The 15,749-nt window shown below is 39.3% G+C and overlaps 1 protein-coding gene across 3 annotated transcripts in view; it reads right to left on the reverse strand.

The window, feature by feature from the left end:
* Positions 1 to 15,749, reverse strand: part of PTK2 (protein tyrosine kinase 2) — a 289,297-nt gene that overhangs the window by 153,013 nt on the left and 120,535 nt on the right. For all 3 annotated transcript variants that reach the window (XM_030795169.1, XM_030795171.1, XM_030795163.1), the window contains exons 11-13: positions 14,237 to 14,354; positions 5,124 to 5,154; positions 1,253 to 1,305 (exon numbers count right to left, since the gene is read on the reverse strand). In XM_030795169.1, coding sequence (XP_030651029.1) covers positions 1,253 to 1,305; positions 5,124 to 5,154; positions 14,237 to 14,354 — 202 coding nt within the window. The remainder of the gene's footprint in view (positions 1 to 1,252; positions 1,306 to 5,123; positions 5,155 to 14,236; positions 14,355 to 15,749) is intronic.

Genomic DNA, 15,749 nt, shown 5'->3' on the forward strand with positions numbered 1-15,749 from the left:
AGCATTCCAACCTTCTCTCTACTTAATTAGGAAGTGAGCAATGATTTCTCAGGCAGTAGTACTTTGACAGTATAACACATCATTCACCTTTATTGAGTATCTTTGCCAAGTGTACAAATACAAGCAAAAATACTTCTTGAGGAAGGGCTTATGGGACATTTGTGCACAATTAAAAAAAAAACAAACAAGGAAGCCAGGCCCAGTGGCTCACACTTATAATCCCAGTACTTTGGGAGGCCGAGGCAGGCCGATCATGAGGTCAGGAGTTTGAGACCAGCCTGGCCAATATGGCAAAACCCTGTCTCTACTAAAAATACAAAAGTGGTGGTGGGCGCCTGTAATCCCAGCTACTTGGGAGGCTGAGGAAGGGGAATTGCTTGAACCTGGGAGGCAGAGGTTGCAGTGAGCTGAGATCGTGCCACTGCACTCCAGCCTGGGTGACAGAGTGAGACTCTGTCTCAAAAAAAACTGATTCAAAATAAACAGGAATTGGGTCTTTTCTAAGTGAGATGCTAAAGTTAAAAGGAAACTATTATTTCAGAAATGTAACATATATGTATGCACATATATAAGAACAAGTTATATATGTGTGTATATGGTTATGAATGTATATATGTGTATATACAGATGGTATATGTATTTTAAGATATCAAATGGGCCCATAGAAGATGCTTTCTCATCCTCCCCCTTTCCTTTATTTCCCACATTTTTAAATGGGAAAAAAGGCATATCTATTTTGAAACACACCAAGGAAAGTACAACACACTTAACTGCACCAGCACATAGTTAAGACAATGCTCATGCCAGTATCTTAACTATATTTTTTAAAAAGCAATATTCAAACACCATATTGTGAAAGACAAAAATTGTTTTAAAATGTTTCACATTTCCTGAACTTCAAAAAATAAATACGCAAAGTATATTTTACTGAATTGCAAAGATAAATTATAATGGCAATTTCATTCTGGATATGATTAACATGCTATTAAAACCCAAAAATAATTTGGAATTCTATATAACTTGCTGAGTGATCTGGCATTTTTACCTATGTCCCATCTAAAAAAAAAAAAAAACAACCTATAAGCCATACTTAAAACTATTTAATGATGGTAAAATTATGCAAATTTGGATAGCGAGAATGCTTATTTTCATAAGCTATACTAGAATGAAGCAATTATACTAAAAATAGACATCTAGGATCGTCTTACCCCACGAGAGTGCTTTTCAAGGTCTGCTACCTAGAGCCCCTTACCTGACACAGAGACGGCGTGTGTTCGCATGCCTTGCTTTTCACTGTTGGCCAACCTGTGACAGACAAGAGCAAAGCTGTAAGCCCTGCAATTTCCCCAGGACCCCGCAACTCGGCCTCATCAAGTAGGGAACTGCCTTGGATGAGGAAGACAAAATTTTAGATACGTGATTTCTTTAAAAATTGGATTCTATTATTAAAATACCCAGGCTGCTTTAATGCTTTAAAGATCAGAAATTAAAATACACAACTGAAGGAATGTTCAACTGTTCTGAGAAAGATACTCTTGACAATAATTTAAAACAATGCAACACAATTTAATCTGGTATGAATGGGATAAATAAAAATGTAAATTTAAATGCTACACAGTAAAGGATTGCCCCAAAGTTATGAGAAAAAACCATACACCTGGAAGTGGATTTTGCTCTCTAAAACATAACATGAAATACTACAGTATGACTGGTCCTTCTTAAATTTATGGCATGTAAAAAATTATCAAGAAATACATTAATATGTACTATTACCTACATACTTAAAAAAGTAATCTCAATGTATCTTGCTACTTGCTTCATGAAAAGGTTTAACACTAGTTTTACATATTTACCCACAAAAAATAAAATTTTGGCCAAAAGTCTTGATGCCATTTAAAAAATTAGTAAAAAATTTTTGGAAAGCCCAAAACACAGGGAAAAAAGGAGCCACACAGTCTTTAGATGTCAAAGTTACCTGGTCTTTTTATAAAAGAAAACCTTTTCCAGATGAAATACTGACACTTAAAACAGTATAGGTTGAATATCTCTTATCCACAATACTTGGAACAAGAGTGCTTAAAATTTCAGATTTTTTGGATTTTGGAATGTCTGCACATACATAATGAGGAATCTAGGGATAGGACCCAAGTCTAAACGTGAAATCTGTTTATGTTTCATATACACCTTATACATGTAACCCGAAAGTAATTTCATACAATATTTTAAATAACTTTGTGCACGAAACAAATATTTGACTGCAACCTGTTACACATGAGGTCACATGAGGTCAGGTGTGGAAGTTTCCACTTGCTGCAACATGTTGGTCCTCAAAAAGTTTCCAATTTTGGAGCATTTTGAACTTTGAAGTTCCAGATTAGAAATGCTCAACTTGTACATCATTCTGAAGCACTACAACCATTTAATGTGAAACTGTATAGTCTCTATAATCATAGCAAACAGCCATAGACTTGTGTTCCTTTTACAGAATTCTCCAAATATTTGAAATTTTATATCTTTAGTATAAAAATTTAATCAAAGTTGTTTTCTAACAACTCATTACTTTCTCTTCCATTGCAACTACATGATTTATCACAACTTATCTTTGAACTATATTTACTGGGCAGTCAGAGGACACATATTTTAAATCAGTAAATTACATCATTTCCTTCCTTGTTCTGTTGCCAAAACACTGGGGTTTTCCCTTGTCTGCACCACAATTATGTATGCTGTTGCTAAGCAACTTTCTCACGATAGCTTGGATTTCAGCTCTTATCTGATCAATAGCAATAATGGTGTCCTGCTGCTATAAGGTTTGTGGAAATTCCACTCTTGTAAAGCTTGCTTCATTTATTTAGTTTCCTTTATCTGTTAACACTTCTAATGTACTACCTTCCTTATTCACTTTCATATCTATGTTCATGATTCCTCTATGTGTGTGCATGTCTGTGTTTTAAGAAATGGGGTGGAGTCTCACAAAGTCACCCAGACCAGAGTGTGGTTGCTATTCACAGGCATGATCATAGTACACCACAGCCTCAAACCCCCCAGCTTCAGTGATCCTCCTGCCTCAGCCTCAGAACCACAGGAACGCGCCACATTGCCCAGCTTTGATTTTAATCCCAAAATTATCCCTTAACTTCCCACAACTAAAGGTACTCTAAATAAACATTAGTTCCTGCCCTGATATGACCCCAAATGAACCTCTATCAGACACTGCTGATGCTGTAGAGTGCACTGTCCAAAGCTACAGGTGCACTAGCCACGTGCAGACCTTGCCTGTGTGAGGCCCACAGTACTGCATATGACCCTGGCTGTCAGTAACTTGCCAGGTTGCCCGGGGAGGGTAGACAAGTTAAAAGCCCATGTTTAGGACTCTGGTAATTAATAACTAGAAATTATTACAGGAAAACATGATGGGGATGCTCTCCTGGCTTGGTGGTGGGTCATTGAGGTTTCTACAGGAAGTGATGTAGAATGAGACCTAGAAGATGAGTTAGGCTTAGTAACGAAAAGGGGGTTGGAAGAAGAGTGGATCATGTAAAGACAGAATATTGGCAAAGGCCTTCAGGGAAGAGAAAGGATGTTTGCTCCTGGAATTGAAAAAAAGTTCAATGTACCTGAAGAATAGTATGAAGAGTGACAAAAACCAAGGTTAGAGAAGTGAGCAGGAAACGATCACATGGGCTCCTGCAAGCTAGGTTAAGAATATTGCCAAGTATCCTAAGTGCAAGAGTAGGTCATGTAAGATATTTAATTAGGAAAGCTTCCTCAAGCTGTAGCACAGAGCACGGATAGGCTAAGGAGCAAAACTGGACAGAGACTGATTTAGTAGAAGTACACAGAAAAGAGTTAATGTAGCAGGCCTGTGACTGACCTTACATGATTGTCCCTTGCCTGGTATCTAGGAACTTGGATTTTCGCAGAGTTGTCACCATCCCCTGACAGGTATGGTACACCATGCCTAAAATGTTTGTACAAAAAATGTGGTTTATGCTGAACTCCTGCTTTCCTTCTAGGAGTCTGGTATTTGGATGCATGCCAGGCACAGAGTGCATGTAAAAAGAACCCCCAATAAAAACCCTGGGCACCAAGTCTCTAATGAGCTTTCTCAGTAGGCAACATTTCACACAGGTTGTCACAATCCATTGCTGGGGAATTCAGAGTGTCTTGTGGCCTCCACTGGGAAGGGACCCTTGGAAGCTTGAATCTGGTTTTCCCTGGACTTCACGCCATGCGCCTTCGTCCTTTGCTGATTCTGCTTTGTATCCATTTGCTGTAATACATCATAGCTGAGTCCTGTGACTCCTAGATCTTGGGGACCCCCAACACAGAAGTGTACTTGGGTAGCCCAGATAGCTAAACACGGGGGAGACACAGTGGGAAGGGCGGTGAAGCAGATGGATCCATTTAGAACATGGAACTGGAGGAAATAGTAATGGACTGGCTATGGAGAAGAAGGAGAGGGACAGAACAAAACCCAGGCCTTACCCTCTCTATTCCAGTGGCCTCTTAGGTTCACTGTTCTTCTTCAATGTCTTGGAAAGTGCAAGTATCTCTGAAAGCACTTACCACACAGCTATAACTGTGTGTTTACCTGTGTATCTGATTGTCTAGATTTTAACATTCATATCTTAGTCCCCAGTTCCTAGCAAATTGGCTGAGAATATAAAATTACGTTAAGTTCTTTTGGTATTACTATTTGATTCTTTTAATTTTGTAGATCAACACGCCCACTATAAAATTCAGGAAATAAACAAGAAAATTAACATAAATTTTTTCTCTTTAATTTTCATACTTGTAAAATAGCCAGAATGCCACATATTTTCAGGTTCTTGTAAAGATTAGCAATAACATATGAAGCAAATGTTTAACAACAGGCTCTCAACATTATGATTATTCTTTAGCTCCCCCATAGAACTTAAAGGAAAAATTAAAACTTTTTGATCAAGCCTAAATACTTAATAAAATTTAAAACTGACTTGATTTCTTTCTAGAATTGTTTCCTAGTTCCTCGATCAAGTATATTGAATTTAATTTTTTTAGGAAAATGAATAATAAAGCATAGAAATTTCCTTAAACTTTCCAACAAAACAAAATAACAGTACAAAAAAAGCAGTACTTACTTTGGTATCGATGGCAAAGCCCGTTCACCTTCTGTAGGGAAAAAGAAAAGAGATGTATAAGGCTCTTTTTACTCCTTTTGAAAAGACGGTGCCTAGAATCAGGGAGGAAGGATGAGGCCTATACTGGTATTCCAGCAATGACCCTTTAAAGAAAGTTGCTACACTGTCTACCTTAGGTTCTCATGGTTTTATTTTCAATATTTATAACACACATAAACTGAGTATTAGATACAATTGTTTAAAGGGTACTGCCTAATCATAATAAAGAACTAAGATGCTAAGTTGGTAAAAGACTTCGTTCGCAGGAGACTAAAAGATGAAGGTTTTCTTATGATTAGTCAACACTCCTTGTCAAAGGACCAGGCATTTTGCACTTTGATAAAACTACTCACTAGTAACAACAGAAAAACCTGTGCAGGAAGCACAGAGAAAAAGAAGGGAAACAATTCTACAGATGTGCGTGGTTGCCAACAGAATGAATGTATGAGAGAAGCCAAGTCCTGGAGCTGTCACCCAAAGGAGCTGTGCACACAGCTGGCTGGAAGGTGAGCCAGGCAGCTATCTACCACAGTTCAGGGTGAGCTCCCTTTTTGCTGAGCAGGACACAGTGACTGGCTCATGCCGGCCTGACCACAGTGAAGCTGAGGACTTTGTTCAATGGTGAGGGAGACGCTTTCTTTCCCGCAGCCTTCATTTTGCAAACCAAGAAACATGGAGTCCTCCCTGGTTTAACTCTTTAATCTGAATTAATGTAACAGCCCCCAATTGGTCCTGTCTTCTAATCCATCTGAGCTAAATTATTTCAGAATAATCTTCCCAAATTACAAATTCATCAATCAAGCAAGTTATTATGCTTAACATTTTAGTGTCTCTCAAAAACTTTCAGGATGAGATTTAAACACCCCAGCTTAATTTACAAAGCACTGCTTCACTTCTCTCAGCACACAAACACTGCTCTGGCTGTCATCTTTGTACTGTGTCTGTGGGGTGGTATGGGAGGCTGAGGAGGCACCTATCTACCACTCACCACTGTGGTGCCCTTCTAGGCAGCTCCTTGGTAACACCACTCGTGTAGTCACACTTGCTGCCCACAGTTCCTCTCCTTACATTTGCCCTTGAATTCATTCTAATCAGTCCCCCCCCACCCCCATACACAGAAAATACTTTTTGAACATCTCCAATGACATCTGCCTTGCTAAGCCCAATTGTTCACTGACAGTTAGCACTTAACACAGCTAATCACTCTGTCCTTGTGAGAGCTTCCCACCCTGGGCCTCCCAAATCTTGTACTGTATTCTCTTGGTTTTCTTCTGTCCTCTCAGGGCACCTCTTCTTCGTCTTCTTTATTGGTTCTTCCTTATCTCCCTGGCCTGATGAAGATTAGAGAACCCAGTGCTCACACCTGTATCTCTTAACTTCATTTCCTTGGTAACCTCATACAGTTTCACAGCGTCAAATACCACCCACACTTTGCAGCTCCAAATGCATACCTCTAGCTTGGACCTCTCCCCTGACCTGAACTTCTACATATGGTTGTCTACCTGACACCTCCCTCTGGATGTCTGAAGGTTGCTGGGACTTGCTGATATTCAGAACTGAGTCCTGGTGGGTGCACCTGCATACTTCCCATTGTTCAGGTGGAACCAGCAGTCATCACAGGGCCTCGCTGCTCCCCAATCCATACCCAGTGCAGCAAATGCAAGGCTTTACTGTCCAACTCTATCCAAAGTCCTCTTACTTGTCACTGTCATTCCAGAACCCCTGACCCAAACATCACTTGCCTACATCATGGTAATAGCCTCCTGATTGGTCCCTCTACTTTATCTGTACCCAGGCTGACCTACCATGGTCTATTCTCAGCACTGCAGCCAGAGTACTTATTCTAGAACATAAACCAGATCACATTACTCCTCTCTTCACACCCTCCAATGGCTTCCCAAATTACTTGAGTACAAGCCAAAGCCCTTACAATGCCTTTACATCCTGACCAACCACCAGCCCTGGGATCACCCCCCCCCCCAGGCATTCTAGTGACCTGGGTCTCTGCTGTTCCAGGCATGCTTCCTAGCACTCCCTAGCCTTTAATAGGGAATAGCCAGATATCCTTGTAGGTTCTGTTTTCCACCCCTTCAGGTGCGACTCTCTCAGTGGGACATTCCCTGACAACCTTACTTAAAATTGTATCCCTTACGTTCTTCCCCGTCTTATTTTTCTCGATATAGCTCAACACCATTTGATATATTATATGCTACAGTATTTATTTTCCCTATTAATTTACTCTGTTTATCGCATGTATGTCCTCACCTACATGAAATTTCCATGCACGCACAACCTTGTCTGTTTTGTTTGCTGCTACATCCTCTATCCTAGAACTGTGCCTGGAAAATGGTAGGAGCTCAACAACTACATGTCGAAAGCATGCAGTGTTTGGTCTGGCCAGTCTGCCTTTTCAGTATTACTTGTCACTATTCCCTGATTCTATACTATTGCACATTGTATTCCCCTGAACATACCACACGTGCCTTGAAAGCTGCTCTTCCTTCATTCAGGTAGAAACATTCCTCAATATTTCAAAGCTCAATTCAAGTTTTATTTCCGGCAGACAGCCCTTCCTGGAATACCTCAGTTTGCACTGAGTGGCATCCTCTATGTTTCTGTTGCATCCACAGAGCATTTGCCACATATACTTCTCTACAGACTATTTAACTTGCCTAAGGTTACGGTAAGACTTAAGCTGCCCAAAGGCATCCCTAATATCTAGCAGAGTATCTAGCACTCGGGAGACTCTCCGACCACTGTTTGGTAAAGAAAGAAAGAAATCAACCTAGGACCCCGTGTTACTCTTTCTGAAAAACTGTTTAATTCTTCTAATTTGCAGAGATAGTTGTGAGGCTTAACACTGTATATATACAACTCACTGCACATCATAGGAATTCAAGCCAAACTGCAAGCCATCACTTGTTAACATTTTGAACATCTATTTCAAGCAAAATAATCAAGTCACACCAGGAAGACCAAATTTAGAGTAACTGAAAAGGCCTGATAATTAAGTTTATTATCCCATGAACACGACCACCTCCCACCACCAGCACCACCCACCACCTTACTCACACCCAACTTGTTAATAATATAGCCTTTCAAATGACACATTAGTGTGATTTCTGTTTGGACTCTGTTGAAATTTCTATTTCCTGAAAGAAAAAGGAATCCATTATTATATTTTTGCCTAACAGGAGACTCCCTAAGCAGCTGGGCATGGGTAGAAAGGCAGCTGTAAAGAAGGAGATAAACAAAAGAAGGATTCTGAGAGAATATTTTTATAAAGAGAGTAATGGAATACAGAAAAATGGCAACAGACACCATCAGTAGAAGCAGCATTTAAGAAAACCCTAAGGACTCACTACCTAAAATGTCTAATTCTGGGAGTTAATGTTTTTGTTCAAATGTACTTCCATTCTTCTTAGAAGTAATCATTAACTGAAATTGGTGACTTATCAGACATTTTAATGCTTATAAATACAAAAGTTTGGAGATAGACACATACACACACACACATTTACATGTAGGTTTTTAATACATTAATAGAGCTATTTTTTTAAACAGCTGCATAGTATTACATCATGTATGCATACTCCCTCATTTATTAATTTTTGCTCATTTTTTTGCTATTATAAACAATGCAATAGTGAACATCCTCCTCAGGTCAGTGGTTTGTATGACTGATTTCCAGGAGGCAGACAAATGGGCAGAGTATTCCTAAAGTGTCTTCTGAAAATGTACCAATTTACAATGACACAATCATGAGAGTGCATTCTCCAGAAGTCTTGCCAATGGTGGTTATCAGGTTTCTTTAATCAATGTAATAAATATAAAATGAAATATATCACTGTATCCATATATTCACTGGACATTTGTGTGTACATTCCTCTTTTTTATACTAGGCTGTCTTACTGAATGAGCTGGAAGAACACTTGAAAAATGAGAAATTTTAATTATTATATGTGTCATAGATATTTTCCCCTCTGCCATCATAGCTTTAAAAATGTTACCTTGTACTAAACGAAACGTTTTAATTATGTAATTGTGCTCGCTTCGGCAGCACATAAGTGTTTTAATTACGCAATTAAATGTAACAATTTTATTTTTATATCTTCCGGAATTTATGTCATGCTTAGAAGCATTCACTCCTTCCCTTGATATGTACAGTATTCACCATCATTCTATACATAGAAAACCTACTTAAAATTATGTAATTACAACTCTGTATTACACTATACACTTTCCTCTGAAAAAATGTTACTAAAGAATTTTACTAACACTGCAAAATTGATTGCATACTTTCTTTCAGGTAAGGTGTAGGTTAGATAATGCCCTACAGTAAGGGCCAAGGTTATGCAGACTGTGGTGGAATGCAGTCCAGGACAATTTGGCTTGTGGCTCTTACTATGTTCTCCCCAGTAAAATCATCTTTTATTATTTTTTTTTAAATCAACTCTTTTTTTTAGATACAGTCTTGCTATGTGGCCCAGGATGGTCTCAGATTCCTGGCCTCAGGGATTCTCCTGTGTAGCTGGAATTACAAACATGAGCCACTATAACAAGGTAACATCCCTTTTAAAAGCACTTTATAAATCCAAAGTAACTATGGTAGATCAAAGAACTAACTAAATACATCTGGGCACATCCAGTTCACATGTAGAATGTACTGATCACTTATTACTGTCATGCTATGTTATGCATATACATGTATGCATGTATAAGTAGTTTATGATCTAGAGAAGACAGATGGGCATATATAATTATTATTTAAAGAATGTTTCCAGGAAAACGGTAGAGTTGCAGAAACATCTTTAACATTTGAACTCTTAAAAAATCTCAATTAAAAAATGTACATGTGCTGTGTCCACATGTATTTCTGACTACAATCCACTGAAGGTGTTTGACTTTAATATTATTTTAACTAGGCAATATATCTTCACCTTAGGGATCTATGATGAAATAGTTATATAATACATAAACATGCTATGATTGAGAATAAGAAAATTATCAAGTTTAACAATTCATTTTAAGTGAGGAGCGTCTCTGCCTGGCCACCCATCGTCTGGGATGTGAGGAGCGCCTCTGCCCGGCCGCCCCATCTGGGAAGTGAGGAGAGCCTCTGCCCGGCCGCCACCCCATCTAGGAAGTGAGGAGCGCCTCTGCCTGGCCGCCCATCGTCTGGGATGTGAGGAGCGCCTCTGCCCAGCCGCCCCATCTCGGAAGTGAGAGCGCCTCTGCCCGGCTGCCCATTGTCTGGGATGTGAGGAGCACCTCTGCCCGGCCGCCACCCTGTCTAGGAAGTGAGGAGCGTCTCTGCCTGGCTGCCCGTTTCGGAAGTGAGGAGCGCCTTTGCCCGGCCACCACCCCGTCTAGGAAGTGAGGAGCACCTCTGCCCGGCCGCCCTGTCTGGGAAGTGAGGAGCGCCTCTGCCCGGCCGCCCCATCTGGGACGTGAGGAGCCCTTGCCCGGCTGCCACCCCGTCTGGGACGTGAGGAGTGCCTCTGCCGGGCCGCCCCATCTGGGAAGTGAGGAGCGCCTCTGCCCGCCACCCCGTCTGGGAAGTGAGGAGCGTCTCTGCCTGCCGCCCCTTCTGGGAAGTGAGGAGCGCCTCTGCCTGGCCGCCCCGTCTGGGAAGTGAGGAGCGCATCTGCCTGGCCGCTGTGCAACCTTCCAAGTGTGAAGTGACAGCCTTCGTTGTAGAATGAATGAAGACACTGGCACTGATTATGTAACACCTTGGCAGCTATCTCAAGTCGTTGATGGTGGAGGTATTGGAATTATAGAAGAAAGCAAACACACACAAATCTGACTAAAGGCGATTTTGTGACTTCTTTCTATTGGCCCTGGCAAACCAAGGTTATTCTGGATGGAAATAGCCTTGAAAAGGTGATATATATATGAACGTATCTGATTTTCTTTCCCCGTATAATTCTTACTTTGTGCATTTGATATTCAGTTGTGTTTGTAATCACGGAAAAATAAAAGCATAAAACAAAACAAAAAAACAAAACAAAACAAAAAAAACAATACTTCCTCTCCAGTTGCTCATGCCTGAACTAAAGACTGGAAAGAATTACTTCTTACCATCTTCTTTCATAAAACTATTGGGCAATACTTTTCATAAAGTTTTTATGTTTGTTTTCTTTATATCTTTAAAATTTTTTTCTACTTGACATGTTAATGAGGTATGGTGTGATGTTTCAATACGGATGTACATTGTGTAATAATTAAATCAGGATACTTAGCATATGCATCACCTCATACCTTTATTATTTCTTTGTAGTGAGAACATTCAAAATTCTCTCTTCTAGCTATTTTGAAATGTACAGGCCAGGTGCAGTGGCTCATGCCTGTAATTTCAACACTTTGGGAAGCTGACATGGGCATATCACTTGAGCCCAGGAGTTCTAGACCAGCCTGGGCAGCATGGCAAAACCCTGTCTCTATAAAAAAATACCAAAAATTAACTGAGCATGGTGGTACACACTTGTAGTCCCAGCTACTGGGGAGACTAAGGTGGGAGGATTGCTTGAGCCCAGGAGGTCGAGCAGTGGTCACGCCACTGCACTTCAGCTTGGGCGACAGAGTGACACCCTGTCTCAAAAAATACAAAATTAAAAAATGAAATCTACAATGCATTATTGTTAACTATAGTCACTCTACTGTACAATAGAACACCAGAACTTATTCCTCCTATCTAACTTTATATCTGTTGACTAATCTCTCCCTATCTGCCTCCTCCAACCCCAATAAAGCTTGTTGAAATCAGAGACACAGAAAATGAAATGATTGCATTAGGCAGCATTTATAAGCTCCTGATTCGTTTGCCTCTTCTAGTTGGTTATACTTATCTCACACTGAAGCACATCACCTCTCTACTTAGCTGGCTTTGTTCTACTCTGGAGTTGCCTGATTACTGTTCCTGTTCTTGCACATCCTGGGGCAGGTGACATACTGAAAGAGGAACGGTGCCAGCCAAAAAAAATAAAATAATAATAATAATAATAATAATAATTCATTTTATAAAGACAATATAAAATTGGAAACAACCAATGCCCTATCTAGCTTTTCATGACAAGCATTTTCATTAATGCTCTTTTCATATGAACAAAGAGCTTAAAAAGCATCGCATTTCATGTTTGATATCAAAATGTTTCTCCCTAGAGAGCAAAAAACGCTAACTAATAGTGAAATCAACACAGGAAGATGTTTACGTTTTAAACATGGAAGGCTCATTTAATGCCTGACATCCGAATGTTATTTTTAAATGTGTATGTCAAGGACCTTTTGGTAAACTGAAGATAAAAGATGAAAAATTATTTACTAAAAAGGAAATGGGCAATCTATTACATTTAACATTTTTCCTAAATTACTATCTTTTTGTAAAGAAATTATCTGAAAACATTTAAATAATATTTGTAAGGCATATACTCCTGTTTAAAGTATAAAGTGTGACACTGGAAGAAGAAAACGTCAAAAATAAAAATAAAAAATAAAGCACAAAGTGAAAAATCAAGACCTATAGCTGCAAAGGCTTTAACTGAGAGTAACTTTAGAGATTTCTGAAAGCAACTTCATTAATCTATTTTATACAAAGAAAACTTAGGAAAAATATATGAATAGGCCTTTTTGGTGTGATCACTGTGGGAAAACACTTTTCCTCTAGAAAAGCCATGTCCTGGAATCACACAGATTTATGTTTACTTAGCCAAGGCTCATGGCTTCAGCTGCTGTTTTCAGGGCACAGCACCATCAGTTACCTCTTTTGAGATATATGAATAAAGGGTCCAATGACTCCTCTCTATAAAACACACAACACACACATGTACCTCCCATGCAAACACCATCCCTTCCTCAAACTGCTTTGTAAACAGAGCACTTCCCTGCTGGGCAAGGCTGGATCCTCTGCGTTTCTATCTGCTTCACTTGAGCTTTGGCGTTTTCTCTATTCTCATCACTGTTTAATACAATTCTGCTGACTTGAACACACACCACACAGCACTTCAGGATTTTTTTTCCTCTATGATCATCCTAGTCACTGAGGTGAGTGCTAGAAGGGGTCTTGGCAATAAGGACAAAACCCACATTCAGAGTCCCCACTTCCACAGTGTGAGCTGCTTTATAGTTACTCTTTGGGACGTGTCTAACAACCCTACAAAGTAGGTATCATTCTTTTACAGATGAGGTATCTCAAAGTCTAGGCTAATACAGTGTCAAGATCAGACTAAACCAGTAGCAACGACAGGAACAACAATATAACTAAAATCTATGAGCATCAAGTGTGCCAGGCATAGTTCCAAGCCTATAAATAAATAAGTCCTTTATCCTCCTAATACCATAGAAGACAGTTACTGTTCTTCATGTTTGACAGATGACAGAACTGAGGCTCAGAAACGTAATTTATAGATAGATGGTGTCACAGAGGACTCATGATTTGAACTTAAGTCCCATAATTCCCAAACTCAGTCTTTTCCTGCTTCACACTATGTATGCTATTATCCTGCTGGGAATATTTTCATTTGATTCTTTCAGAAATCCAAATCCTCAAAAGCATTCCTCATTATATGCTTGCAAAAACTCCACACCGTTTTTATAGTGACGTTTCTAGGATATTTATTCATTCTAATCTTTGATTTTTTAACATCATGACTTAGACTGTATTTTCTTCTTCGAATGCTCTAAGTTTTTGAGATATATAAGAAAAAATAGAAAGGATACTTTACTTATAGTGAGTTACAATGGATTCCTTTTTTAAACCCAGAATTTTATTTAAACCCAAAAGTTTAAAAATACTAATGTATTTAAAAATAGTAATGGTAATTTAGAAAATCCTCTAAGTAGGTAGCTCAAAACACAATGTTTTTTTAGGCTCTATTCAAACCCAGCTCTTGGCTTGTGGAAGGTGTGAAATGGATCACCATCCCTAGAAAAATAAGTACTCAGATTATACTGAGCTGAATTATTCATTTGGTCTTCATTTTTACAGTTACCTGAAAGAGGATAACAGGCTGTTAGGGGCACAGCTAAATATTTGGTAGAAATGCAATTGGAAATGCTTAGAAACAGCACCTCACCTTTCTGGGGTCTGATGATAAATGACTGCGAGGCTCCATTCACCAGCCGGCAGTACCCATCTATTAGGTCAGCCATATTCTCCGCAATGGTTAGGGATGGTGCCGTCACTGTCAGAGGCTAAAGGAGAAAAGATCAAGAAAACAGACTTTATTGTTCTTCCCAGTAAGCAAAGGACAGCTGTGCTATGACATCAGACATCTCTATACACTTGAAAACAGAGAAGAGTGGGAATGAAACAAGATTTGTCATAAGATTTGAGAAAGGAAATCTGATATTTAAGGACATTATTCCTAGAATATGTGACAAACGCAAACCCAGATGAAAACAGAAAAATCACTTAAACTGGGGCTCACTTTCTAGAATAAAAAGAGATGAAAAAAGTATTTTCCTTCAGAGTGTCTGGCCCCTCTGGCATACTCCAGTTAAGGGAAGAATTTAGACAATCAGTAAGTTAAAGTATGACTTCTATCCGAAACTAATGTGGAGTAAATTTTTTATCAACCATCCATCATAATTTCTAATGTAAAATAAAATTATTAAACTTTCATTATTTTTAGCACATATAGCATGTTCTGCCCAAGGGCTTAGAAATCATTCTCTTTCCAATATAAAATTTGATATTGTTTGGTAATATTTGTTTAATCTCCAGAATCAACAAGAGTTCCTAGAGCCCTCAGATGTCACCAAACTCACAGAATCACAGGGCAGAAGAGTGATGAGGCATCAGCCTAAGTGAGGAGTGCTGCAAATAAAGCTACCCAGAGAACTGGCTGTAACAGACCAAAGAATCCTGGTGTGCTGATGGAAACAGATGAGCTTCAAAAAACATGCTTTACACACCAGCACAAACGTGTGTGCCACCAGACTGTCCAGATCCTTTCATACACGAGTGTATTTTGTCCATCTTGCAGAAAGGACCACATTAGGTAGTATTTGCCAAATGGCTCTTTCTCATGCCACTTGTTTTAAATCACTGTTGCCTGTTGATTAAGAACATAGGCTTCGGATCCAGACTGTTTGGGTATGAACCCCATCTCTGCCAATTACTTGATGTCGCCACCCTCTTATGCCTCAGTTTCCTCAGCTACAGAATGGGGTTAACCAAAGTATATCAAAGTATCTACTTCCTTGGTTGTGAAAATGACACAGCTTCTCTTGGCTTCTGCGTAAAGAACCACAGGTAGCATGTGCCCAGTATCAGGTACTGCTGCTGTTATAATTATTATAATCATATAATAATAATTATTATCATCACATAATAATTTCTACCCAGAGAATATAATGGACAACACAGTGTGGAAATTAACTCAGTTTACAGTATATATAGTCAATGCACCACATAACAACATTTTGGTCAATGATGGTCCGCATATACAATGGTGGTTCCATAAGATTTATATAATGGAGCTAAGAATTCCTATTGCTGGGTATGCCGTAGCCACCCTGAAGTTGTAATGCTCATGTCTGTGGTGAAGTTGGTGTAAAAAAAAAACTGTGATGCCAGTCTTATAA

Source organism: Nomascus leucogenys, chromosome 16 (genome assembly GCF_006542625.1).
Source record: "Nomascus leucogenys isolate Asia chromosome 16, Asia_NLE_v1, whole genome shotgun sequence".
Lineage (NCBI taxonomy): Eukaryota > Metazoa > Chordata > Mammalia > Primates > Hylobatidae > Nomascus > Nomascus leucogenys.